The sequence below is a fragment of the Dermacentor andersoni genome, chromosome 7 (genome assembly GCF_023375885.2).
Source record: "Dermacentor andersoni chromosome 7, qqDerAnde1_hic_scaffold, whole genome shotgun sequence".
Taxonomy (NCBI): Eukaryota; Metazoa; Arthropoda; class Arachnida; order Ixodida; family Ixodidae; genus Dermacentor; species Dermacentor andersoni.
In genome coordinates, this window is record NC_092820.1 from 151,156,752 (window position 1) to 151,184,206 (window position 27,455).

The window sequence follows — 27,455 nt, forward strand, 5'->3', positions numbered from 1 at the left end:
ACGGAGTGGCGAGGAGCGCATGTTGGCGTCGTTGCTACGCTCGAGCAGTGTAGGCGGCGCCACGGTCGAGGAGGGAGTGCGGAAGAGAGGAGAAACTAGGAGTGAAAGGGGAGTGTCGCTACTTTACGAAGTTTAAGGGGTTTTACAGCTCGGCGTCCTGCAACGCTCACTGGTGGCAAAAAAATAAGCGCGCCGGCCGCCGTGCGGCCCTTTATTGCGTTTGAATCGCTCAGCACTGCACCTCTGCTGTTTTCCAAGTCTTGGGAATCGCGTTTGAATCTCTGACCAGTGTACCTCTTGGCTATCTTCAAGTCTTACAATGTTAACCGACTTCTGACAAAACCAGGTACATCGAATTACATGACTTCAAGTTAGGATTGTGCAGCCAGGTATGAGGACGAAAGAATAAAGAAGATAGACATGGATGGATGGTAATGAAAGGTCCTGCGAGCTGCGAACATGGGCCAAGCTAGTTGGACATAGTGCCATTTTCCAGCACGCCTCCCTAGCTACACTGTGCAGACTGCAGAGAGTCTGGCTACGCAGAGCAGTTTATATGGTCCTACACTGCAGAGCAAAACGTATATTACTTCATGCCCTGTAAAAGGGAGTACTTATCCACATGATTGTGCACAGCTTTTAGTGTTTTCAGAGGGCCACAAGATCATTGAAAAAAGCAAAATTATGCCTTCTGCTCGCGTTTCTTCACTACACTCTCAGACAGTTGGTGACAAAGTATATCCCTGAAAGAGGGCCTACAGGTGCAGCAATTGCTGGCCTCAAGTGCTTGGCTAAACCTGCCTGCTCTATAACATTATACCGCCACCATTCAGCACAAAGACAGGACAACCAAATTATAGGCAAGCTGGAACGCTGATTATCAATTGGTGCTTCTTGTTTGATTAGGGAGAATACACAGTTTGTAAAGTATATCCTCCGGAATCAAACAAGCACCAGTCGGTAGCCATGGCCTTTCGTACGTCATTACCTTGCTCTGATTGTGGCTAATACAGACTGTGCAGTTGAACAGCGAGCATAAAAATTAAATTATGGGGTTTTATGTGCCAAAACCACTTTCTGATTATGAGGCACGCCGTAGTGGAGGACTCCGGAAATTTTGACCACCTGGGGTTCTTTAACGTGCACCTAAATCCAAGTACACGGGTGTTTTCGCATTTCGCCCCCATCGAAATGCGGCCACCGTGGCCGGGATTCGATCCCGCGACCTCGTGCTCAGCAGCCCAACACCATAGCCACTGAGCAACCACAGTGGGTAACAGCGAGCATGAATTCATAGTCTGCGCTCTGTCTTTTATATTCACTTGGCCCATCTTTGCGATGGAAAACAGCAAAACAGGGGCAGCTGTGCACATTAGCTGGAAGGACAACTGTCAAATAATACTCAAGACAGATGTACTTCAGACAAACACATTCTGCAAGAAATGGTGCATACAAGCGTAGAGCACAATTTCGAATCAAAAGCTTAGTTTGAGTTAATTTTGTAGAACATGCAAGTTTCTTGAATTTCTTTTTTTAATTGTAAAACCGATTATTTCACCAGGCAGCCACGCAGTCAATAAGCATCGCTGCAGATGCTCTGAATAAGTTACGAGAGTAAGACAAACATGACATGTCAAGACTATGTGAAGCACAATTTTAGGGCAAGAGCATGTCCGAACAAGAATGCTTGCCTTTATTATCACATGCAGCCTTTTGATCGCACACGCACCACAACACAAAAAGCCACATATCCAATACACAGACATTCTCTCTGCCCTATTCAACAACTATTTCAATGGAGATCACGTTTCCGGCTAATGTACTGGCCAAAATATGGTTAAAATCTGTTATAGAAGTAGTACTAACATTACACATTACATTTTCATTGTTGGGGGGTTACATAAAGGTCTGAGAAACACCAGAAAAAAATACTGGCAAGCCTCAGATGTCCAAAGTAATTTACTATTACACCTCTTTCATGAACCAGTCTTGGTTCCATTGCCTAGGAGGACTCTGTAAGACACTGAAGGAGGTAATTCTTGCATCAGTTTATTTTTTTCTCTTTAAACCAACAACAGATCATTACAAGACATGAAATCATTGAGAAACAAGTAACAAATGCTGTGGCGGCTTATATTCAGTCAGAACATTGGGATAAAAACAGTAACTTCAGGAAAATAATACACAGCACGGAAGGACAAAGTTGAAGGTGCCACACGAAATATACATAGAGAGAAAACCAAAATGATATGCCCCTAACATAGCTAGTCAGTGAATGAGGCCATGGCAATACAGTTAGGTTCGCGAACTTCAAAAGAAGCCCCTTCATGGGGCAGAGCCCATTGACAAGAGTGCCATTGACAAGTGTATATATAGCTTCGTCGCTTCTCAATCCATTCTAACACAAGAGAATGAAATAAAAAAAAAAAACTGAAAAACAACGGAACATCACAGCTTCTCAGGGAAGCAACTAGTAGTCATCCTTGATACAAGTTGCTGACTAGTCGCGCAAAATACTGTGGAGCATTAAACACACCACCAGAAACAACCAACACCTTTTGAAAACACAATGCTGGAATTACACCAAAAACCATCATCTGCTGCTAAAATAAAAGCACGCACGGGTTAGTTGCGCTGTGCAAGATTAAATGACAAGACATCCCAGCAAACTGAAATCGCCAGCTCAATCGTTTTTCGCTTCGTCAGCTTCGAAGTTAGCAGATGCAAAAGTCCATAGAGAGAGGAGTTTCCTGCACACAGCAATAGTACGACTTCTGAACTGATTTTAACGAGATAGGCACACTGTGATTTGTGACTGTACACTTGGCTTTGGTAAACCAGTTCCGTTTTGCTACATAGGCATGAAGTGGAGTAGACCGAAACGCCACTGTCATGCCTGTTTTATCAGTGATGCTCTTGAGGAGTGTTGTGGATGCTTAGTCGGGCAAGTCTTTTCAGATGGCACTGGAAGGTTGCGCACAGGTGTGCAATAATGACATTTGTCTCTATACCTAATATACTACAAGACTGGCTCATCTGACCTAGCCCTATCTAGGCTGAGTTGTCTGGTAGGATACGACAGCGCGAACGGTTGACATACAGGACCGTAAACATCAGATCTCTGTCGCTCGCCACTGCGAACGGGGGTTCTATCTAATCTACGAGCAACACAAATGGAAATGTGGGTACCGGGAACCCTAGCACCGTGGCGACTGCTTTAAAACAACTGCGCCACCATCGAAAACAGATAGTTTATGGACTTAAAAACAATCCTATTATATAGATATATATAAGTACTTGATGCAACAAGTGCGGGTGCTACGTATAGTAAACAATATGGAGCAGAAGCATCAAACATGTCAGAGGCTTTGTAGCGGCAAACAAGCAGGAAGCACTTAGAGTTCTCCCCCAAAGTCATTACCAACTGCGGCGACGTTTCACTCCTAACAGAAGATGCTTGCATGACTCCTCTTAGTTTGCTGGAAAGGAAGAAAGAAAAATTAAGAGAGAATGAAGCAGGCATGGTCTTGAGTGCCAGGCATGCAGACCAGACATTGAAAATGACTTTTGGAATAAATCCAATTTGTGAAATCGGGCACGCATTCATGCGCCGGCTGACATTTTGGTGGGGAAGCCCCCGAAATGCGTAGAAAACCCCATGATTAAGATTTTTAAGAATAGAAAAACGAAATAGAAAAAAAAATATATAATCCAGAAAACTGTGCAAACCGGGCCTGTGTACAGAGTTCAGGCATGCAGGCATCAAAACAGACTTTTGGGTACTGTAACATGCCGCACGTGACACCAACTTTCGTTCTCGATTTGAACACATCAATGTACTTTTTCGATAACTTTCACGTAAATAACTTATTTTTTTAATGGTAGAAGTATTTTTTTCTTTGCTCCAGAGTTGCCTGTCGTATAATGTTCGGGTTTGTACCACGTGCTGGCATTATACGGTAAATCCAATCATGAAATAAGTCATGCATTCAATTACTAGTCTAGGCACTGTTCATAGGACAGTTGTGAGCATGTGCAGTGAAACCTTATCAGAATGTTTTATTAATAAATACCTATTATCCCTAAAAAGCATATCAGCCGGGTTTATACATTAATATTCATGGTGATATCCACATGCACCATTATGCAAAAACACTTCAAGCGTCAGCTGGCAGTTTCATTAAGTCCAAAAGACAAAAGGATTAGCTAGACCGAAGCTGTCTTTTCTTCCTCTCAACAAACTATCCTGAAGGCCATCAGAGAAATTTAGGAAAGCACGATTTCTTGGAACATTTGTGCCATTCATTTGCAGAAGTTCAAAGGCGGCACCAAAGCTGGGATGTGAGTTTTTGACTTTAGATTTTATATAGGTGCGAGATGCCTTGCTATGTACATTATGTGCAGTTGAAAAGGTTTGGAAGGCAGGCAATAAAAGCACCCAAAAACAGAAGAAAAAAGATGAAGTCTGTCAACATGCTTGTGGTTGGGGCTACTTACATTCTAATTCCTGAAAAACACACAAAACACATACAAAAACATAAACATGTAAGCAACACAAAGACATATAGGTGCTGGCCATGCAACAGGCAAAGCATAAAACACCATGTATGTATAAGTACATCATTATTTATATTAAACAAAAAAAAAAACAATAACAGTTCTAGCATCCCTGCCTGAAATGTAAGAAAGAACAAAATTCACAGGGCTCCATAACAAGGATGATATGGCAGGGTAGATAGCACACAAGTTATGGCATTACAACCCTTAAAGTAAAAAAGAAAGCATATGGCAACTTTAAAAATATGCTAATATACAAGAAGAGGCTGTAGAAATGATACAGCATGGCGTTACAACCCTGAACATAAAAAAAAATGCAAATGAAAGCACAAGGTGCACAAAAAAAAATTGGCAATATGCAAGGTGCAGACTCTACAGTTAGCAAAAAGTAAGAAACCAAGCAGAAACATCAAAATTAGAGAGGGAAATCAGAAGATTCTAGTCCAGTGAGCATTAGTCACTAGCACTGTTAAGCTATTGTGTTAAGTTCACCAGCAATGTTAAGCTAACAGCTAGAGTGCTATTCAATTTTTTTGTAAGCGAAAGTTTAGTGTTTTGAGCCAGTCTGCACTTAAAATAGTGCGTACAAGTTTCGTTTGTTGCCAACTGTAGAAGGGCTGCGGCAGTACAACCTCGTATACGAGAAGATCACGAGAAAACTGGTGAAGCGGTAGCATATGAAAAAGATTGGTGCAACAAACACCGAGCACTATGATAAGAAATTGGGAGCGGTTTTCTAAATGAGACTAATACACGGTGCAATACAAACAGTGAGTGGAAAGATAGTGCAAGAATGTCTGCAAGTAGCAACAGTAAACATGCACTGTGCAGCAAACACACAGTATCACGATTACAGAGAGAAACGTCCACAGTGCAATCAATGCCGCGTGGCTCTGGATAGATAATAATAACTATATGACATATCCACAAAATATAAAGGGACGTTTGAGGAAGACGATAAGTCTAGGGAATATACATCGGTATCTAGACTGGTACTCTTATAGGACAACCACCACGTTTTCTAGGCTGAAAGGCGTCGTCATTAGCAAAGCATATGGAGGCTAAACTTTTATTTCCTGAACTTCCTACTGCGGCATCAGTGGTGCTGTAGTGACGACACAGGTTCCGCAGTACATTAGCACTCTATTCAAGCGAGAAATGCGGGCCCAGAGTTGCACCAAGCCACATTTTTTTTTGGTTGCTCTGCCATTATTTTTTCATTACCATAAACAGTTCACCAGCATCAGCCATGTGCTACCACAACAGGCGATGCTACAAGGAGCCAGAGCTTTTCCGTCACACAAGTTGCAAAAACCTCCATAAGTCCCATACTTCAAAGTCTCGAAACAGCGAGTGGCAAACAGCAAGGGAAAGGTCTGCTGACTGTAGCGTTTCCTATGAACAACAAAATCAACCATAGAGTGCCACTTTTTAGCAGGTAACGGGTGATGACGAGTCTCATATTGTTCCCAAGTGGTGCTGTATCGGTCGGTTAACCTCTAGTAGAAAGGTACCCAAACGTGCCTCAAGTTCGAAGCAATGTTATGGAGCTAATATGGTTGGAAGAACTCCAACAGGGAGTAGGTACGGGCCCTTTGAAGGATACCAGTAGTGCGATGCCTCTCTCCAGCTTGATTACTTTCTGGCAAACTGTTCTTTCACTAACAGTTATACTGGGGCTATTACCAGAAACCTAACCAACAAACCTAACAAGATTTCACAGTTCCCTTTAATGTTCCTTTAAAGGGGCACTGAACCACTTCTTATTGAAGCTGAGGAATGCATTTCAAGTTAGAGCAGACTATTTCAGAAATATCTTGCTGCAAAAAGGACTTCACTGCGTTCATAAGAAGTGGAGTTAGGGTAGTCAAAGGTCGCACATGATCCTGTTCGCTGCGCTCCCATTCCTTCTTCAGCGTCTTCCATTGTGAAGGCTATGGTGGAGCGGAGCATGTAGCAAATAAAATGTCAGATAAGAGTGACAAGCAGGCTTCTGTTGAAAAGAGCGTTTGAGAAAAAGGTGACTTCACGGTCCACTTTCAAGCTCCATGCACCGCGTTTGACTGCAGCATATACTATCCACGGACTATTTCTTTCACCATGTCTGAGGGTTCGGGACCACTTTAAGAATGCATTTACATGGTTATCTGCACACAATTGCTTGTTACTACTCAAAGCACGTGAACGATCACAAACTGTGTATATCTTAATAAGACGGACAACATCACAGCACTGAAGTCGGCGCCTTTTGCAAAGCGTCAAAAAGATGTGTACAAAATAGTACAGGGAACAAAATGACTGTGTCAGTGCAACCAAAGCGCAGAGCCATCGGCAGAAAACATTTGTGGAAGCTCAACAAGAAAACAGAAGTAAAACAATAAAACTTAGTCCTCAGATTATGAAATAAGGGTTAAATGTGAGCAGTGCTGAGCAGAAGGAGTTATCAAAATGCAACAGAACATGGAAGTCATTAGCTGGTTTTACTGCAAATACTTTCATCCTTAATGAATACACCTACTGCTACAATGAGAGAAATTAATGAATGCGAGAATACTTATAGGGTAATTGTATCGACTGGATTGGCATGATATGAGACACTTCAATATTCAAAGCATTCCTCCTTGTTTGAAGTTCTCCAAAATGTCGTCCGAATTTGCCATATTTCGGAGAAAGAGAAATATGAATATGTACCATACAATACTGATAAAGTGCATCCATTCATGCATGCACTCCCTTTCCCATTATCCAGGAATTTCAAATCTTTCATCGAATTTGCTGGCTGCCATCTTGAATTCTTAGATAATCCCGAACAGGTGCCCCCCTTCCCCAATGTTCCCTACACATCTAGATCTTGTCAATATTCTGTGACAGCTGACACTGCTATATGTTCCTGTCATGGAGAATTTCGGCATTGTCAAATAAAAATTCACATGGCTGCTAGACTTAAGGCTTTGCCTCAATCGCTTTTGTGACACCTCCTTTCTGGTTTTAAGAAACTGAGCTCAAGCAAGGTTTTATTGCAGTTCGTTTTTAAGTCAAGGAGAGATACAGCACAGTTCCTTAAAATGGTGCTGCTTATCAAGGCAGTTCTGGCACTGAACCAGTATCGAGCAGGCGTCATGCAACACCCAGGCATAAGAGCAAGGACATCAAGTGCCAAGCTGCTATCATCATTCCGAGTGCATTGCCCAGAGCAGTGTGTTAAACATTTGCCAGCCGCCTGGCAAGCCAGCACCTACTTGCCAACAAGGCCAAGAAAAAAAAAAAAGAAAGCAAGGGATCACGGCATATGGCAGTTACGGTTGAGCAAATGTGGTGCTATGTTCACTTATGCTGGGCTCATTAAGCGACAACTACTACCAGTTACAACCTGAGAATGAAGCAGAAAATAGAAGTTGAACCTCCATATAACGAACAGAGATTTAACTAATTACTGGACCTAATGAAGTAAATAGAAAATGTTTTGCACCAATATCAGCATGCCACAAAAATACAGTTGAACCCACTTATAACAAACATGATGGTCACGCAGGATGCGTTTGTAATAGCCCGAGTGCTCACAATAAGTGGATGTGCAAGAATAAGCCAACGAAATGGCAATAACATTTATTCTTTTCTGAAGTAATTGGTAAGCTTGCTTTACTTCTCCAATAGAGAGCTTTAGTTTGCCCGCAAACTTCTTACCGTTTGTGGATTACCAGGTTGCCGGAGGCATAAACGTGAGCTGCTGGCCTGGTGGTGCCAGCTGGTGATGCAGAGCTCAACCAGACAAACACCGAGCTTTTATTGCAGTAACCAAGTGTATGCTACTTCTCTGCTGGTGTAAATTTTCTGCAGCAGCATAGTCATTATAACACATTGCTTTATTACACTTTTCTTTTTTAAGAGAACGCTCATGGAGCATGAAAACATGTCCATGTGGCATTGTGGTTCGACAAAGTGTCACAAGATGTTGCTGCCAGCATCACTGCACCATATACCTATCAGGTAATCCGGTAGTTGGCAGACAAGCCAGAACTCTCTATTGCTGACCCAACAACCGCAGTTTCCAGATCATCTAAAGCAAACAAGTGATCATTGAGAGCTTTGTTGCAGACGAGATATTGCCGTGACACAACATAAATTTGCGGGCCGAGTCACCGTGGCTTCTGAGCTCCGCTATTCCACACTCTTCTGGCCCACACAGGAATCCAGTCTTGCGAAAACAATTTTTGATGCCATGTGTGGTAACCTCCGCCCAAACTGCCTTTATTGTTTCAACAGCCGTGTACAATGTAACCCGTAGTGGGAAGTGAACAGCTGACTGCTCAATTGGAAACAGCATGCTCTCGATTACAGGCTGGCAGTTGAGAGCTACTACTTTTGCAATCACTCCCGGGCATGCACAGCTGTTGGAGCACACTGAATAGTGGGAATAAAGGGATAGTGATGCCTTCATGGGGGAGTGAGAGGTAGTTCCACATTCATTCTAATGGAGCCACAACATATTCATTTAAAGACGAGCTGCCATAAACCGCATGCAAATTATGGCAGTCGTATCATCTTTGTTCGTAATAGTCGAGCATTCGTTATAAATGAAATCATTATAAGTGGTGTGACTGTGCAAGCTAATAACGAATAATGCATACAACTAAAGTATTTTCGTGCTGGATGTGGCTACATTATATCAAGGCTGGAGTGTAGACCATTGCACAGTTAAAGAGAACCGGTAGGCCAATTTCACCAGGTTCAGAGCATGTATGCAGTGGGCCTGCTGACAATATGATTAGGGCAGTCCTAGCCACTTGCCCACTCTCCACTGGAAGGGGACATAGAAGGGAACCCCATGGAGAATGCCATTGAGGATTTTTCCAGTGAAGTTTAGGGAGGAGGGTGGGGGTGCATCCCCTTAACCCCACTCCTATCGTGGAATATTTTAGTCTCATCTCCCTCTCTTTATTTTGAGGGCTAAGCAGGTTTGTCATGGTACAAACACAACATGCTCCTTGTTATAGCTGCCCTTCAGCATGTCAAGGATTACTGCAGTCGAATCTTGCTAAATGTAGTCGCATCAGACATCAAAATACCTCGGTTCAATGCAATATTTGTTATTAGCATATATTCTTACATGCTGATATTAGCGAGAAACATTTATTTATTTACTTCAATACATATAATAGCCATGTTTATCACGCCGAGGTTTGACTGTACTATCCCATACTGTGCGGCAGCAGAGGTGCAGTGAAACTCATCACGAAGTTTGCGTGCATCGATGAGCTGGGCAATTATGCTCGCTCATTTCTGTGACATATCAGCAGAGGCAAATTTTCCTTCAACACCAAAGTGTCTCTAGAACTAAAGTTTTCAGCGCTGAGGGCAGATGTAGTGTGGTTGTGTGAGCGGAGCTCACACTGAATTTGTTGGTCCCCGCCGAGTATAAACACAGCACACTTCGACCTCTACTTTTGGCACAGGCAATGTCTAATGGCTGGCATTTGTATTGTCATTTTTTTGTGCCTGCTTTTTAATAATGCCAAATCTTGATCAAGTTCCTTGGCAAGACCAGAAGTACCACAGACTTTTAACAGTAAGCAATGCCTGTGCCAAAATCAAAGCATAAAATGTGTTCTGCGAAGTTACTGCTTAGAGATACTGGTGCGCGGAATGAATTTTTGTCAGAATTATAGCATATATGCCATGCTTTATAACATATATACACAATGCAATGAAAGGTAATGGATAAAGTAAAAAAATTAATAATATGAAAAGTATAGACCTAGGAACATGCGATTTCCACACAAATGCACAAGAAAATTACATCTTTTTAATAACATAAAATCTTGTAGCCAGAGTAGTTACATTTGTCACCAACAGGTGGCACTTCATTTGCATCAGTTCGTTGGTTACCTATGCATCCCAAGCATAAGCAACCATGTAATATCGAAACAGAGGTTATAATGAGGAAAGAAAAGATGAAGAAGAGATGGGACAATGTTATACTGCGATAGATCTAGCGAAACTCGATTAGCGGAAGCAGGGTAGGTGACTGTTTGTCGTTGCCCCGTTTCAAAGGGGATGCCAATAAACATCATCATCATCATACTTCCACTGCATCGACTCATGGAGATGACTCAGCAGATTGTAATGGAATGCCAAGATATTTATCTAGTAAGAAGCGTAGGTAATGTCCACCTTCCAGAAGCACTGGAATTCACAGCTGACGGGATGTGTTAACTGGTTAGCGGTAGACAAAAACAAGAGGTGTTTAGGGTATTGGTGAAAAAAAGGCAGGGAAGAGACGGAGCTGAGGTCATTACAGGCACAAGTAACTGTACAATATAGAGATGGAGGTTTTAATGAAGAAAGAGAATATAAAGCAAGTATAGGCAAAATGCTGGACTGTAACAGGTGTAGTAAAACTTGATTAGCTCAAGCAGGCTAGGAGAATATTTTTTGCCACTCTCTTTTGAAAGGGTTGCCAATATAAATCCGCATCATCATACTTTGCAGAGGGGAGCCACAACAGTAGCACTTCTTTGGAACAAATATAACTACTCTGGCTATAAGATGTTCTTATCGAAAGAAGGAATTCCACGCTTTTCTGCACATTTCTGTGAATATCGCATATCTTGCTGCAGTACATACCTGTCCAAAATATTAAAATTTTAACTTTTTTTTAACCTTTGAATCACTCTGTACACTAGACAAAGTTAACGCCTATGCCAAAGTTATGGCTCGAATAATCGAAGCAGACTGCATGCGACTGCTGCAGTAGATGAGACATCCAAAACACAAACCACACAAAAGCAGCTACGACGTTTCAGCAGCATACCGATGAACAGATCACTTCTGTACAGCACGCGAACATGCGGTACAACCCAATGGGCAGGCAGGAGCAGGCAGGATGGCGGGAACAGGTGCTGCCATGCAAAGTGCACGGTTGATGTGCTCTTCGGACACTCTTGGAGAGGCGAAGGGGGGGAGGCCAAGAGACACAAAGACACGATCTCAGACCTTTCGGCAGTTGGCCTGGACGTTGTGCGGTGCCTCGTTGAGCTCTTCGAGCTCGTCTCCGGGGTCCAGTTCGGACTGAAGTTGGAAGTACTGCTGACTCCGTGTCGGCCAGAGCAGATGTGTGATGATGGCATATGCCAGGAAGTCGGCACAGGAACTGATGCCTGCATGGGCGGTACGGACGAGTCGATGATGGGGAAAATGCTTCTCATGTTTTACAGGCTTGTCACTAATACTACATGTTGTACTAGGCTGAGCAAAAGTATACGGACCAGAAGTTCTGCAAAAAGAAGGTTTTATTCTCAGCCTGCAACCTTTTCTCAACCCAAAGTCCAAACATGAGGTTGCAAACTTTTCAGTGCACTTGTGAATTTCAGTTTGTCTGAGTTACAAATAGATTTAGTTTTTTTCAGCGAGCCAGTGGTTCATATACTTTTGCACTTGGGTATACATAGCATTACATCAAGTTTGGAAAGCAGGTGCTCTTTCATTTATTCACTGTTGCAATCTGTGAGACCAGACTACCGTTCTGTGGCAAAGGCACAACTTGGCAAAACTTGGCCGAGACATTCACAGCAGCATATGCTATCTGCAGACTATGTTCTTTTCAACAAGCCCGAGGGGTGGTTTGGGACACCTTTAGACAACCAGAGATTGAAAGTATCTAATGAAACTACGAGGGTCACTGAAACTGCCGTTTTGGTACAAAACTAAGAACGCCACGTTGTTACAAAACCAAGAACCAAGTTGTTACCAGATGAACTAAGATGCTACTAAGTTGTTGCCTCCCACTCACCGAGTATGAACTTCTGCCTCCACAGGGCCGACACCTGGAGGGCGATGAGTGCCACCACGGGCAGATAGACGAACCAGCACAGGAGCCCCGCTCCGAAATGCAGGTAGAAGCGCAGCTTTCTGTGGTCATTCTCATCCATCATGGTTGACCGCAGTTCTGTGAGGAACCAGGCGGTCACCACAAGCCGAAAGCAGAGGGAGATCCAGCCCGGATAGGTCTGGTACTCGTCAATCTCCTCAATTACGTCCACCTCCGTCTGCGAAGAAGCGATGGGAAGAAAAGGAATGTGAGCGGGCAGTGTCAACTGGAAGGTCAGTCAAGGTCCAGCAACCACCATATTTCCCAATGTGGTCGAATCCCACCAAGGTGGTTTGAACCGAACGGAAAGGGTTTGTAGCAGCCTTTGTGAGCCAAGCAAAGATGATGGGAGAGCACTGCTTTTATGCTAACCAGCCCATATGCCCTGAAATATGTTGCCGCAAACAGCAGGCAGCGAAAAAAAAACTTCACTGTGCATATCAGGGACGCAAGAAAAGGAAGAGAGGGAAATGCTAGACTATGACATCTTATACCTATGCCACACGGCCACAGGAAATGACATTAACTTGCTAATGCCTCAAATTTTAATGCCATTTGCGTGATGCCACATGGGCAAACGTAATGCCATTTGCCTTCATGCCATTTGTTATTTAATGTGTTCACCAGAACTCATTTGACTGAGAAATGCGTACCCTCGACTTCATAGCTTGCGCATTATAGTATAATTCAAGTATTTGAAAGTCTATCATGTAGAAAATAATTTATACCTAACTTTCAACTACAACGATCCTGCAAGGAGTTGTACTTGGTGAACTTCCTCAGGTCAGCATTGGAACAGCTTCGACAAAACCAAGTGCCATTTTGATTTTCGGCTTCGGATTTGACTTGGAATGGCCGAAGTTGCTATAGTCGGTTGCAGCATCGCAAAAGACAAACTCAAGCTCACAGAACCATAACAGGCTTGCTTTTATGATTCACTGTTCATGAAGGCGCAAAGTAAACATGTAAATGTATATTTATTTTGTATTTAGCACCTTAAAATTGATCACTTCAGAAGATGCTGTCATCGACATCACCACACCGAATGTCATTAAATTTAGAGGTGTGGCAGCTCCGCCGAAAAAAATTTCATTAGTGAGCTTAAGGCATTAACGAACGGATGTTACTTTTTGTGCCCATGTGGCACGGGTATTACTTATATCTCTCAAGGGCAAGCAAGCACAATATTACAGTCGAGCTTTAATGACTTGGCGCTAAGGCTTACACACATGCCTTCATGAGTGAAGCACATGGGATGGTGACAACACAGTGTATCCCCTCCCTCCCGCAAGTGACTCAATTTTTCCTGGATGCAGCACGTACCAGCTTAAAGGTGTGCATCTATATTTAATTTTTTCTTTACTTGAGTCACATAAATTGACATAAAATTAAATTGTAGGTTGTAATGTACCGTAACTGTACAGTGGGTCATGAGGGACACCATGGTGTGGAACTCCGAAATTTGACTATACCTGGGATTTCTTGACATGCACCTGATGCTAACCCACGAAGCTCTTTTGCATTCCGCCCCCATGGAAATGTGGCTGCAGCGGCCGGGAATTGAACCTGTGAACCTCAAGTTCAACAGTTCAATGGTACAGCCACTGAACGGCCGAGGTGATCTGCACGGGAATCTTACGACACAATTCGACGGCTGCAGTGTTAAACTGGATTATTTCGTTAACCTCCTATGTGCCCACCTGTACTGATGAGCGTCACGATGCTGGAAGTAACTGTGTTATTTAGATAAACGGACTGAATTCAACACTCTCAAACACGGTACGGCATCATTTATACCAGCGCTGACGGAGCAAGCCTCTATTGAAATTGTGCTCAGTCAAGATACAGGGGCGCTGCCACATGGCGGTGGCCCTGTATGGCACATTTTTTTCTTTTTTTTTTTGCGCTAGCAATACAGTGTGAGCAATACAGTGTATGTCACTGCATTGCTTCAATGCTAATCACATTAACGTTGACATCAATCACGAGACGGGTTCTGTCGGAATTTGTTGGCGACATAAAAGCACGAGAATTAGTTTTACAGCAAATTACATGTCGTCTACCTATATATTTTTCTCGCATATGGCGTGCAGTTGTTTGGTGACGAATGTGAGCAGCAAGGGTAGTTAGCTTCATTGAAGATTCTTTGTAGTGCAGCCTGCTACGTACGAAACAGAGTACAGAGCAAAATGTTTAATGACGGAGGCTCACCATGTTCCAGACGTAGAGGAGGATCTGTATGCAGCTGTAGACCAGCCAAATGCAGAACAATACTGGCTTCCATGTCAACTCTGTGCGTGTGATGGCCCAACCTTTGGCAAGCAGCAGCAGGAGCAGCATGAACAGGGACTATGCGAAAGTATGAAAAAAGAAAAAATGAAAAGGAAATGGGAGTCTTTTTAAGGCATGAGCAGCAGTACTCAGCACAAGGCAGTCTGCAAAGCTAAAACGACTCTAACAAGACTTGCCAGGCCAAGTTTATCGGCTTGACACTGTTGTTACTTACGAAAAATTGAACCCCTTGCTTCCCCCATCCTTCTGGTTCACTGCCAAACCAGCTGTCTACAACCTTGGAATTTTTACCTTGTAACCAAGGCTGATGCCGGATTATATACCGGATTATCTGTGCTGATGAAAACAAACTTACTGAATATCTTCTGTGGTAGATATCGCAATCCTGTCACATGAGCTGGTTCACTTGGAGGCAGACACTATTTGCAAGACTACTCACAGAGTAATGTTAGCTAATTAACAATGCTTCTCTAATTGATATTGCAGTTAACATTTAATCACACTATAGCACATGTCCCTAAATTGTGGAACTGAAGCCAAGCAGTAATGAAGTAATTTCACAAATAACATGCTTAGCCCCATTTTCCAGACCTGTCTTAATGTACAGTGAAAAGCACTGACGTTGCATTTAATACTAATCAGCACTCTGTTTCCTACAGTGAACAAGTTCCAGTAAGCACCCAGTGAACATACTTCGTGTCTGGGTCATACAAATCACGTCTCAATATCTATGCACCACTTTGGAGACAGGACATCTATTGAAGAAGCACCCAAATTTGGAATATCCTACTGCAAGCATCCCAAGGATATTGCATCTGGACTTTTTAGCCCCACAAGTGAATAGTTGCTTGTCCTCTCAGAGGCTTGGTCTTTCAGTTTTCTCATGAAAGAACTGTTTTCTGACATGTTTGAATTATCATCCTAAGCTATCGTGTGTGCAGCTTATGTGTACTTCGCATATTTTATGACAAATGTTACATGAAAAACTTCAGTATGCTTGTTTTGCCTGGCGGAGAGCCTTGAAGAAGAAGCTCACTGCACATCCTACGCATGTGCGCATATGTGTGCATACGGTGCATCTAAGTTTTTTTTTGCATGGGAAATGTCCTTGTGACAGTCAATTCATGTAAGGAACTGCATATGTCGCACAGCATCTACTGTGAACATATTTATTATAGCAAACACTGAAAAAAACACCCTGACAAGTTCGTCCAATGTACTGACTACATCCCCATGATGCCCCTCGCATACATGTGAGGGAAGTGTGAAGGACATGGAAAGTGTAGCCAAACTGTCATGCCAGGGATGCATACTGTACTTATTCAGCACATCCCCGGGATATCCATATCCTTTCAGTGGATGCCCGAAGGACATTCCTTGATGTCATTTTGGTCACTGGACACTTCTCAGTTTTGGGCTGATAAGTGCAGCAAGGGTACAAATTTCGTTCTGCCCGTGACAAAATTTGGTTGCTTTCTTTTTCTCGCTTTCTGCCTTCTGCAAACACTTGCAATTATTAATGAACACTTCATAAATTAACAACATGTGTGTCGAACCTGTGAAAGCATGTAGCTGACATCACCAACAATCCCGAGTGACGGGACCCCGTCGCCATCCCAAGTAAAGAATGCTAGGTGCGTGATTGTCCACAGAAATGAGAGCAGTTGCAGGGTGAGGGCAGCCGTGAAGAGCCGTGTGACCAGGTGCTTCTGTCGCATGACGGCGTACACCTGTAGCCCAGCCAGAACCAAGTAGAGGAGGAAGAAGAGGAGAACCCTCTCCAGGCTGCCCTGTTGACAAAAGCGGGAAAGAAAACATTAGGGAGTTTTAGATAACAGGATGACGTTAGGGAGTTTTAGATGGCAGGATGACATTAAGGAGATTAAGAGGGATCACATTAGACAGTTTTAGGAAAAACGGAGGTCTCCTGACATTAGGGTGAATTGGAGGGATGATGATAGAGGGAAGTGTTAGAGAGAATGGCAATTTTATGACAATAGAAAGATTTAGAGGGATGGTGGCATTGTGGAATTTTAGAGGGAATAACAATACTATTATAAAGTCTTAGAGGTAATGGCAATGTTAGGGAGCTCTCGAAGGAAAGTCAATATTAGGTAGTTTTATGAGTCAGAAAGGTTTAAAGAAAAGCCAGACAGTGGTAAACTGAAAGTTGGAACAGTGTATCAACCCTGCATATGAAAAAATGAAAACTAGGCATTGCTGATGCTACTCCTTGGCTGCACACAGCTACTTATGTCTGCTTCAAGGTTATTAGAACAGCACATTTAACAAATGATAACTTGCTGATAATGTTGAAATAACACTTGTAGATAAAGAGGTGTGTGTAACATGAATTATGAGTTGGTTTTCTCAAGAAGCTTCATAGAAAGTCTTCAGCTAAATGGATTTCAGAGTGAGACAAGAGTCCCTTCCAAAAGCTCTGCAATTACCTCTGCTGCATGCCACTGAAAGGCACCATAGACCAGGTAATCTTGGAAAGTTACGTTTCCTTTTAAGGACTTCAAAACAAATAGTATATGTAATACCCTCCCTGTGAGGGCCTTTAGGGGTAACATGAATAAAAATAAAATAAATAGAATGATAGGTTAATGTGCTACGTTTACAAAAAAACAATTTTACACAGAACTGAGGAAGTCAGAAAATGGTGTGAACGGTGGTAGAAGATTGGTACTGTCACTGAAAATACACAGCCACCTTGCTCTTCCTAATATGCCCTATCTATAGCCTGAAAATTGTAATCAATAATCAATGAAAAAGATTACTGCGTTTCAAGAAGAAAATGCATATTGCTTATTTTAATCGATTTCACAATGGAGAAACTTGTAGATGCTATATCTTCACACTGCTCACATTTTCTAAAAGAGTGCAGCACCCCTTTTTGGTGGGCCTCCATTTAAAGCAAACATCCATGGCCTCCAAGATCAGGTGGTGTAGTGATCAAAGTGCTTAAATCTCGGAGGCTGTGAACAGTCATATCTGTCACAGCATGACCTCTAACACCACCAGTGCTAGCTACATAAGACCCCCATTGGTCACCGTCAAGTAGTGAACCCCTTTAGTTTCAATTTCTTCCAGAATTTCTTGGCAGGAATTGAAATAGCAAGGTTTTCACAAGAGTAACCTAACAGTCTACTTCTCCCCTCCAATTTGGTATTTTTAAATGCACCATAATTTCGGAACATGGGCATTTTTTGTACACAACCACTGTGAAAATGCAGATGTCTCAGCTGGAACTTGAGACATCTGCGTGTTCAGCAGCAGAATGCCATTACAACTGTTCGTTATTCTATATGCTGTCAAATTCCACGATGTTGTTGTATTCTGCTCCTCCCAGTGGTTTGAGCCAATCAGAAAGGTCTCAGCCACCCTATGAGCAAATCAGAGACAAGACGGCAAATTTTGACGGAATCTGGAACAGCAGGCCTGCTCAGCCAGCTGTACAGGTAAGTGGGGCAAATTTAAGCTATTCAATTCACTCACATTGTACGAAAAGCTTGCAAGCCTCTTTTTCGGGAGTGTGGAGGTGGGCTCTGTGACAATGCCCAATGCCAAAGCAGACAAATCTAGAAGGAGGCAACGGTAAAAAGAAACATACCTGCTGCTCAAAGGAGAACTGATATTCAAAGGCGTTGTGCGAGGGGGCCGCCGGGTTGCCGTTCACAAGCCAGATGTCGTACGCTATCTCAATGTCCTCGTCGACCGAGTCCTTCCACTTGCAGTTCTTGCCTTCGCCCACCCGGTAGCATGAGACAATGCTGACGTACCAAAACCTAAACACAGCGAAGACAGGGACCATTACAACGTGCCCCTAAGTCGTAACATTTAAAAGTTCACGAGTAAAAATTCATTATTTAATAATCATGGCAGTGATTACCACACAAATTCTGATGTTTAGCACTGCTCTGGAGATCGGTGAGGAAAAATCATCAGTGCATCCCAAATCCCCATATTTGTAATAATGAGAGAAGTCGGTGCTGAAACGCTAGGCACACAAGATATATTTTGCGTGTAATATTAGTTTCAAGCACCTCCTGTAACACATGGATATATACTGTTTTCATAGCAATATTACCCACTACAGCAAATCTACATGAATAAAAGGAAACAATGAAAACTGCAGTCATGGCATAGACAACCGCAGGTAATATTACTAGAGGTAGTGTCCTAAATGCACCAGACTATGAAGCCACATATCTGAAAAAAAGAACAATTATTACACTATGTTTCGCAGAAAGAAGAAAATGTAGGTATTCATTAGACACATACCTTCCTTGACAAATCAATTTCTTAAAACTCATTCTGGCATCGAATATAGAGCGAAAAACAGCCAATTTTTAATAACATTATGAAATTCTGAACTGAAACTGTGTTCTGGTTCCACACTGCCGATTGCCATCTTTGATAGATTACTTTCACTTTGACATGTTATGGTGCTGTTATGATGAGTAGCGTTGCAACAATACATTGTGCAAGCAAAAACAGCTGTCACATGCATGTGCAAGTGAACAAAGATAAAATTGAATTACGGGGCTTTATGTGCCAAAACCACGGTTTGGTTATGAGACACGCCGTAGTGGGGGACTCCGGAATAATTTGGACCACCAGGGGTTCTTTAACGTGCACCTAAATCTAAGTACACGGGTGTTTACGTGCAAGTGAACAAATAGTAGTGCTATTGTTTACATGGAGAAGAGTAATGCTGCACACCTCGCACGGTTCTTGCTACAGATTTTATTTTCCCTTATTTGACCTGTGCCGCAGGGAAATAACATGGCACAATGAAACAAAACCACAACATCTCATCACAACAACACACTGTGCATTTCAAAACAAGTTATACGGAATCTTTAAAAACTGCCAGTGGCAGATGGCCCAATCCTCATTTTTGAGCATAATTATTTGAAGAGGTAGACATAACAAATAAAAATACATAATCAACTAATTGAAATCTAACCAATCATGCGTCGATCTAATGACTTTAAGGCACATGTTACAATTTATGAAGTGAAGCCAGTGAGTTCGAAAGGCATATTCACCTGGATCCTGAGGATACCAGTTTCGATATACAAGTTTCAAAAATGTACAATGAAAGATATTGCTTCTACGGTTGTTTTTGTTCCACAATGCATAAAAAGCCATCCTGCAAGAAAAAAGTAAGTAGAACAACAGTTCATTTTAGCACAAGTTTGACAGTACTTATTTAGAAACTAAAGCTAAGTTTAAATTGCGTTCCAAGTGAATGTGTCTTAAGCACTCACTGGTGTCGCCTCATAACTGCAACATGTGCCCTATATTGATTAGATAATATAATGGAACTTTACCATTCATTTAGCATTCATGGTTATGTCTCAAACAATTAAGATGAACCTTGTTATAACAAAGTTGCATTTGACACTGAAAATACAACCATTACATACAATATTCATTATCTACAGCTATTTGTTACATGCTGATATTGGTGAGAAAATTCTATTTATTTCACCATATCCTATACTTTGTTATACCCATGTTCATTATACCATAGTTTGACTTTATGTGCACCTCTTCAAGCAATCTACCTGAGACAGTGGAACTGCCTCTGGTAGATAGTTCGCCAGTTTCACAAAACTGTGCTGTCTGCCCTAGTGCCATCCTCTGAAATGAATTCTGAGGATGGCATGGCTTTCAAGATATACGCTGTCAAACTTGTGGTAAAAATGGATGGTTGTTCCCCTTGCTTTTTTAGCAGAACACCGTTTTAGAAGGAAGAAATAGCTACTGCCAATATACCTAGTCGTCGCCCAATTCAGGAATGAATATCACGAAACTGGTGCCATCATGGGAATATGTTCCAAGTAGGTACGGCCTGCCAATTCACCGGCTACAATTTGCAAATTGCAACATGTGCCATGAAGTAATTAGCTGAAAACTAAATTCATGAGATTTTGCCAATTAGATATTCGTTTATATTTCTCATGCAAATAACGGGCACTTCTGGTAATCTAGCTCAAGTTCCAGAATTATGCTATCCGTTATAGGCGATTTAAAAAAATTCAGTATAGTCTAAAAAAAAAATCTTGGTAAAACACTAGGCCATAGGTGCTTTCGGAAACAGCTTTTGACTACTTCAGTGCACTGCGCCATGGTGACCTACAATTCTTTTGTCCGTGACATATGGAGAGACAGGTTTGTCATTTCGTGCAGATCCTACGGACAATGCGTACACAATAAATGCCACACAATTGGAACAGAAAGGTGTTGAAGGCCTTCTGAGAGACCCAGGAGGAGCTCTAGACAGGTGCGCAGTAGAGACCACTGTTAAAGGGAACACTAAATTAGCACTACACTCTTAAAACAAAATTACACCCTTTGGGCTGTATCTTGCCACACAACAATAAACGTCATCTTGTCCACATTTCCTTTCTTTAACGCTGTGAGCTCGGTACTTCCCAGTAACAAACGGCCTGCGCGTTATCAGCATGACATAGCATTCCCGACAGGAAAGTTGCGGGCACAGCGTTTTCAAGAAAGGAAACGCAAGCAAGGCAGATGACGATTATTGTTGTGTGGCAGATATACACCCCAAAAAGTGTACCTTTGTCTAAGAGTGTATGGGACTGATCGCCGCTCTGTTTTGACGCCGAATGTCTTGGCAACAATATAGGTTGACCAATACCAATGTAGGTCGACCTAATGAGTCACAAACTGCTTTTCAACACAAAGCATATCAGGATCACTCCTGAGTTTTCTTCAACCAGTGCCAGGCCAGGCAAACACAACGAACAAAGATAATAAAAAAAAATTCCCTGCATGTTTCATTGTGGGTTTGGACCCAGGTCCTGCAATACAGCAGCCCGATGCTCTAACCATTAGCCAAAAGATGCCATGCATTGCTCAACCGAGTAACGACTTTTGTACCAACTAAGGCATTTAAGACTTGCGGAGCATACGTCGCATAGCAACTACTTAAGCATGAGAGGGCACCAGCTTTCCCCATCCTTCCCTAGTGGCAGCTACTGCTATGAGATGCTGTGACGCTGCGCCCCCTTTTAATATCAGCCCAGATGCAACACCCAGCAAGCGTTGGTTGCGTCTGCTTCAGTGGTGCATTGTGTGCAAGTGCTTCCTCATTTTCTATGCTGAAGTACTATGCCTTGTACTCCAGTCGGCACTAGGTATTCCCGAAATCACAGCCCCCACAAAACCAGTTGTGGATCAGTGTTGGAGAGTGGTATCACACACTCTCCAGCACACAGCAGATAATGTGTGTAGTTCAGCGCTGCACCCATATGTGTGTGTTTTCTCGTTTTCATTGCCCTGATGTATCGTGCATTGTACTCAAGACAGCGTTAGATGTTCTACTACACATGGAGAAGGTGATGTTCCCGTCACAATGGTGCTGTATAACACCTGATGCTCGGAGGGCATACACCAGTCTGCTTTTGATGGCCAGCCCTTATCAAGTTTCAACAGTGCAAATCAAGTACACACAAACTGAAATGCAAAAACATTTCATTGAATGCATCATGCGGGATATACTATGCATTAACACAGATTCCCATTATGCGCGAGGTATGATGATGTGCTAGATTGGCTTGAGTACCGACTAGGTGTCCTCTTTAGTAGTGGGCCATACAGAACCTCTGAACGCAACTTCCTGAAAGGGACAACAGCCTCTGCAGACGGTGTGACTCGAAACAGATGTGGACCACAGATGTGCTGAAAACCACTCTACCCATCTCTCCCAAAACACACAACCTTCCACGTCGAAATTCCTGTTCTGAGGGTACCAACGCGAGCGGCGCGTCGATGACACGTAAGTACGCCTGCTTATCGTTCAGGTTGTATTTACAATAAGCACACACGTACGCACAGTCCGAGGGTCACACCTATCAGTGCAGCACGGGGGAAAAAAAAGAGATAAACAAAACACAAAGGTTCTCGCGAACGTGGTAGGTGACGCCGACTCGCAAAAGGCCCACAGACGATATAATTGAGATATCGAGATTCTTGGGAAGGAGTAACGGTCGCGGCGTTTATTACGCGCGAGTCTAAATATACATAACCCAGACAGCGGCCCCTCGATCCGCACACCGCCATGCAGTACTATGTAGTACTTCCTTTTCCGTCCTGCTGTAACACACTCTGCCCCACCGACCAGATGCAAGCACGCCTCTCCGGATTGACCCAGAATCGGCGAAGTCACTGGGCGCGCACCAGACTGGAACTACCTGTTGCAGACCGCGCGCTCGTTTTCCAAGCTTCCTGGTTTGCCGGGCTGAAATCGAAAGCGCGCCGCCGAGCGTATTACCTGGGCGCCCGCATTTTTTCCCCCTTTTTTACCGCGCAGCACGCGTTTAGGCTACGCGGTAAACAAGTCTAGACGTTTACCAGACGAACGCGATAGACACGCTTCGTCTGCGGCTGGCGCTCCCGGGCATGAGAGAGCCGAGAAAATATTTTTGATTTCATGTTCGGTGCGGGGCCTTTCCGCGCGTCTGTGTGTCACAGATCTCTCGTCGCGTATTAAGCCGAGCGAATCAAAAAACACCGCGCGCGAAACAAGCGCCAGCAGCTTGCGTGCTTCCGCCCGCCGGACGGACGGCTCGCACGTCGCGCGCACCGTCGGATCAACGTCGTTTTCTCCCTCACCCAACACCTCGTTCGCATGCACGGCAAGCGATGCACGGAAGCTCTTGTTTCGTAAATGCCAGGCGTACATAGCAGAGGGGCGGGGGGGGGGGGGGATAGCAGGTTGTTTACAAGCCACACGGGGGGCAAACTTGAACAGCACAGGTGCGCGCGAGCGCGTGCTTAATTAGCATACCTCGGGTGACAAGAGGGCGAAGAACGGCTGACAACGTGAGAGGCGCTCGAGGAGCGAGTTACGCGGGGGCAATATAATTAAGCAGCGCGTGTAGGGCACGGCCCCGATCTTTCTGTCTTACCGAGCTTGATGAAGATCCCGCACGGTGTAGGTGAACTGATTGCCGGCGACGACGCGGCTCGGCTTGTCCTCGTCCTCGCACAGCTTGCCCGCCGCGCACGGTATGTTGCGGAGAAAGTCCTGCGTGCCGTTCGGGTTGCAGCTGCTGTCGAAGGCGACCTGGTTGATGCCGGCGAACATGAGCTCGCAGACGGACGCCGCGGTGCCGCCGACCGGATAGCTCTGCGTCCGATTGCCGTAGAAGGCGAGGAAGTGGTCTCTGTCGGCGACCACGAGCGTGCCGCGGTGCTTGACGCCCGCATTCCCCGGCGCGGTGACGTTTCCGTAGATGTAGCCGAGCGTGTTCTCGTGGTCATGCCGGTCGGTCTTCTTGAAGCCGAACTTGGCGAGAAACGTGAAGAACTGGCCCGTGCGGAACGTTCCCCGCAGGTGCAGGCACTGCGCACTCCATGCGGTCGCAGCGAGCAGGACGAGCACGGCGCGGAGAAGACGCATTCGTAGGGGTGGGCGGGGGGGAGAATCGGAAGGTGACTAACGACGATGACGGGTCGCCTCTTTAGATTCGCGCCGCTAGCTTGGCATGCAGGGGCATGGACATGATCGCGTCGCACCGCTCTTGGCGTCGTTCTTCAAGTCGGAGGCATCACACACACGACGACACTCCCTCCCGCACCGGCTGACGGACAGAAGCGGGCTGGCTGCTGCCAGACGGCGACCGTCGTCTGAGGACTTCGCGCAAAGCTGCCGCCAGACGGCAGCACGCTTTGGATCGGCTTTGGATTGACTCAGCCTTGCTTCGACTTGATACAAGCGGCTCGCCAGTCGTCTCGTCTCCTCCGCCTACCCGATCCGGTACGACTACGCTCTAGTACGACTGCGTTAACCAGTTTCTGTTGCCTGTTGTCCTCAGTAATTTATATTGCCGCGAGATCAGCTGCCCAACATGCAAATGGGTAGAAGAAAAACGTGCCGCTAGGTTTTCTTATTCAAATTTCTTGACGAAACGCAGCTTTCCTCGTAAACAGCTCGCGCGCGTCGCGAAGTGGTTTGACACAGTATTCGACGATGTCCGGGTCTTACTACTTCGTGATCGTCGGGCATTTCGATAATCCCGTCTACGAGATGGAGTTTCACCCCGCCAACAAGCAGGCAAACAAGGTAAGCATAGACGTTGTCTGTCGGCTGCTACAGAAATGCGCTGGTGTCTTGGCGACTCTGCCTCCAACGGGGCTTTCTCCTTCACGCTTCTCTACTCTCTCTCTCTCTGTTGATCAGGAAGACCACCGTTATCTCAGCCAGTTCATCGCTCATGCCGCCCTTGACCTTGTGGACGAATGCATGTGGGCCACAAACAACATGTACCTGAAAGTGGTCGACAAGTTCAACGAGTGGTTCGTGTCCGCCTTCGTCACGGCGAACCGTATCCTTGCAATTGTCTCGTAGACTGCCCTCGCAAAAATATGAGAATTATCAGAAGCTCTGACAAAGCTAAAATCTCATTGTACTTCTAGCCATACTGGGTCCCCAAGCAGGAGTAGATTGACGATTGAAAAACGTACAATCAAGAATGAGTGCATTAAATGCACGCACATTCCAATGCAAGCAGAAAGAACAGATGCTCATAAATCATCATACGTAATCGCAATATGAAAGTACAAACTTGCACTTGTTATGCAAATACCTAGTACAGTACGAGTACCTGCATACTTGCAGGGTACACTAACCGTGTCTGGAACGCTTGTGCTTTGTGCTGGTGAGCGCAGGAAGCAATAGTGCAGACCAGTTGCGGGGCCAGGAGGACAGCACTTCTCTGTGAACACATGCTAACTGCGCAGATGCGGGCACTGTTGCCATATGTCGCTGTTTCCTGCTTTACGGTGCACTGCCCGAGCAGTCCAGGCCATGTTTGCAGATTCCACGTCGAGGGTTTACACTCACTTCGAGGGTTTACATGATTCTGCCTTGACAAGTTACTAAAGGCATGCGTTTCCTCGTCCTGCACGACGTGAAGAATGAGGACGGCATCAAGAACTTTTGTACGGAAATGTACGAGTTCTACGTGAAGGTGTGAATTTTTTAATGTTCCCATTTGCTGGCTCACTCACCTGCTACTGTTTTTGTCGAAACGAAAAGTCTGTCCCTTCTTACGCACGGCTACCATGGCAGCATTCCCCAGCCACAATATTCACTAGACAGATATCCTAGCTTTATTCTAAATCAAGCTTGCCATCTCCTTCTGCCTTAAGCGAGATCCTTAACCTTTTCTGGTCGAATGATTTCTGTAGGAATTGTTATGTTTTCCAGGAAATATGCAGCATCAAGAAAAAACAAACAGTGCAGCTATTCTCGGAGATGCATGAGCAAAGCTAGTTATATAATTTGTTGACATTGCGCTGCAAGTTGTTATGGCTCTCTCTGATATCTCACATGTGTCCGTGCATTGCATAATGCCAAAGTTAGGCCTCTGCACTCTATATTTAGAGCCTGCTGCCTAATGCATGTCACTTGCCTTGGGTTGCACAAAAATAGTCGTCAAATAATTTGTGGTCAGATTTCACACCACTATGATAACGAATAAAGAAGCCTGAGAAACCAAATGCTGCTTACAACACCTCAAGTTGTTGGCACTTCACGAGAAAAACCTGCCATAACCTGCAGTCTCTATTGTTTCCCCCATCTTTTGGCATTCAGGTGTATGCGTATTTAAAAATTTCACAGCTTTGAAAATATTCTGGCCATAAAAGGATAAGTGATGCCAGCCTGTTGTTTGAATGCTTTCTTTCTTACTTTTCAGTATGCTCTGAACCCTTTCTACGAGCACAACACGCCGATCAAGTCGGCGGCTTTTGATGAAAAGGCCAAGTTCTACGGCAGGAAGTACTTGACAGGCTGAGCAGTTTTACGTCCTACCATGTCCTGCGGAAAGATGATGGAGCGTGCAACCAGTGTTCACACATCTGCAAGCATCAGCTCAGCTTTGAAATCATGTCTGTTACAATCATGTTTGAAGTTTTGTTTTTTTAACTAAGTAATAAACCTGGCACTGTGGAAACACGTGTGTCCGATCTGTATGCGGCAATTAAAAGCTGCTGTAAAAAACTTGTATTGGTACGTCATACTTCTCTTTCTAGAGTACCAATGTATCTTATTTAATACCTTATTATTGCTCAGAGAAATTTTTCACACACAAAACATGCATACACAATAAAGTAAAATCTACTACGTGCCACATTGTAGAGGTGCATAACTATAAAATAGGCTCATAATGCCCTTCTGCATGTGCAAGGTTAATATTGTCAAGAGCCTCGACTTCCTTAAAGCAATTATATCTAAAGTTTCCACTACATGTACATTCTTAATAACATTAAACATAGTGAAGACAGCTACTGTCAATGCACAAGTAAATCTGCCAATCATAATATCAAGAAATGCCACAAGAAACATTAATATGTGCAGTTTTATGTAGACTAAGCCAAAGCTACAAAGCACAGCTACGTTTCTTAATATTTGACAATATTCCCCATCGCATTCGAGTTGTTTTTTCATGCCCATCAGCTACATTAACTACACCTCGACTTCCGAAGCATTTGATAATGCAAATGCATTCATTCTTTCTCGGGTCACTATAAGATCCCCTTTAAATTTTAGTAGCCACTGATGCTTGCGCATACTAGATACATGAAAATAGTTTAGCTACTCCGACGTGATACTATTGGGGAAGGTTGCCAGTCTGGTAGAAAGCAGCTGATGGCAGCATTGCATTTCACATCATGTAATGGCTTAAGGAGACCT

At 43.9% G+C, this 27,455-nt stretch overlaps 2 protein-coding genes across 2 annotated transcripts; one reads left to right on the top strand and one right to left on the bottom strand.

Moving 5' to 3' along the window:
- Positions 1-2,033: 2,033 nt before the first annotated feature.
- LOC126533586 (integral membrane protein GPR180-like) lies at positions 2,034-24,409 on the bottom strand. Its single transcript, XM_050180749.3, has 7 exons — positions 23,665-24,409; positions 18,333-18,507; positions 16,273-16,506; positions 14,636-14,773; positions 12,347-12,602; positions 11,551-11,714; positions 2,034-3,479 (listed from the first exon to the last, which is right to left on the bottom strand). The coding sequence occupies exons 1-7, from the start codon at positions 24,156-24,158 to the stop codon at positions 3,444-3,446; spliced, it is 1,497 nt and encodes a 498-aa protein (XP_050036706.1). The 5' UTR covers positions 24,159-24,409; the 3' UTR covers positions 2,034-3,443.
- Positions 24,410-24,497: 88 nt separating this feature from the next.
- On the top strand, positions 24,498-26,715 carry Trs20 (trafficking protein particle complex subunit 2). Its single transcript, XM_050180755.3, has 4 exons — positions 24,498-24,821; positions 24,939-25,083; positions 25,643-25,728; positions 26,458-26,715. The coding sequence occupies exons 1-4, from the start codon at positions 24,729-24,731 to the stop codon at positions 26,554-26,556; spliced, it is 423 nt and encodes a 140-aa protein (XP_050036712.1). The 5' UTR covers positions 24,498-24,728; the 3' UTR covers positions 26,557-26,715.
- Positions 26,716-27,455: the final 740 nt, after the last annotated feature.

Bases quoted from the DNA above. Each gene is read 5' to 3' on its own strand.
- Trs20 (XM_050180755.3), top strand. From the start codon at position 24,729: ATGTCCGGGTCTTACTACTTCGTGATCGTCGGGCATTTCGATAATCCC. The intron at 25,084-25,642 runs GTATCCTTGCAA...AAGTTACTAAAG, and splicing joins CGCCTTCGTCACGGCGAACC to GCATGCGTTTCCTCGTCCTG. The intron at 25,729-26,457 runs GTGTGAATTTTT...CTTACTTTTCAG, and splicing joins TGTACGAGTTCTACGTGAAG to TATGCTCTGAACCCTTTCTA.
- LOC126533586 (XM_050180749.3), bottom strand. From the start codon at position 24,158: ATGCGTCTTCTCCGCGCCGTGCTCGTCCTGCTCGCTGCGACCGCATGG. The intron at 11,715-12,346 runs GTGAGTGGGAGG...CCGCCCATGCAG, and splicing joins GAGGCAGAAGTTCATACTCG to GCATCAGTTCCTGTGCCGAC. The intron at 3,480-11,550 runs GTCTGAGATCGT...CTTCCTTTCCAG, and splicing joins TCCAGGCCAACTGCCGAAAG to CAAACTAAGAGGAGTCATGC.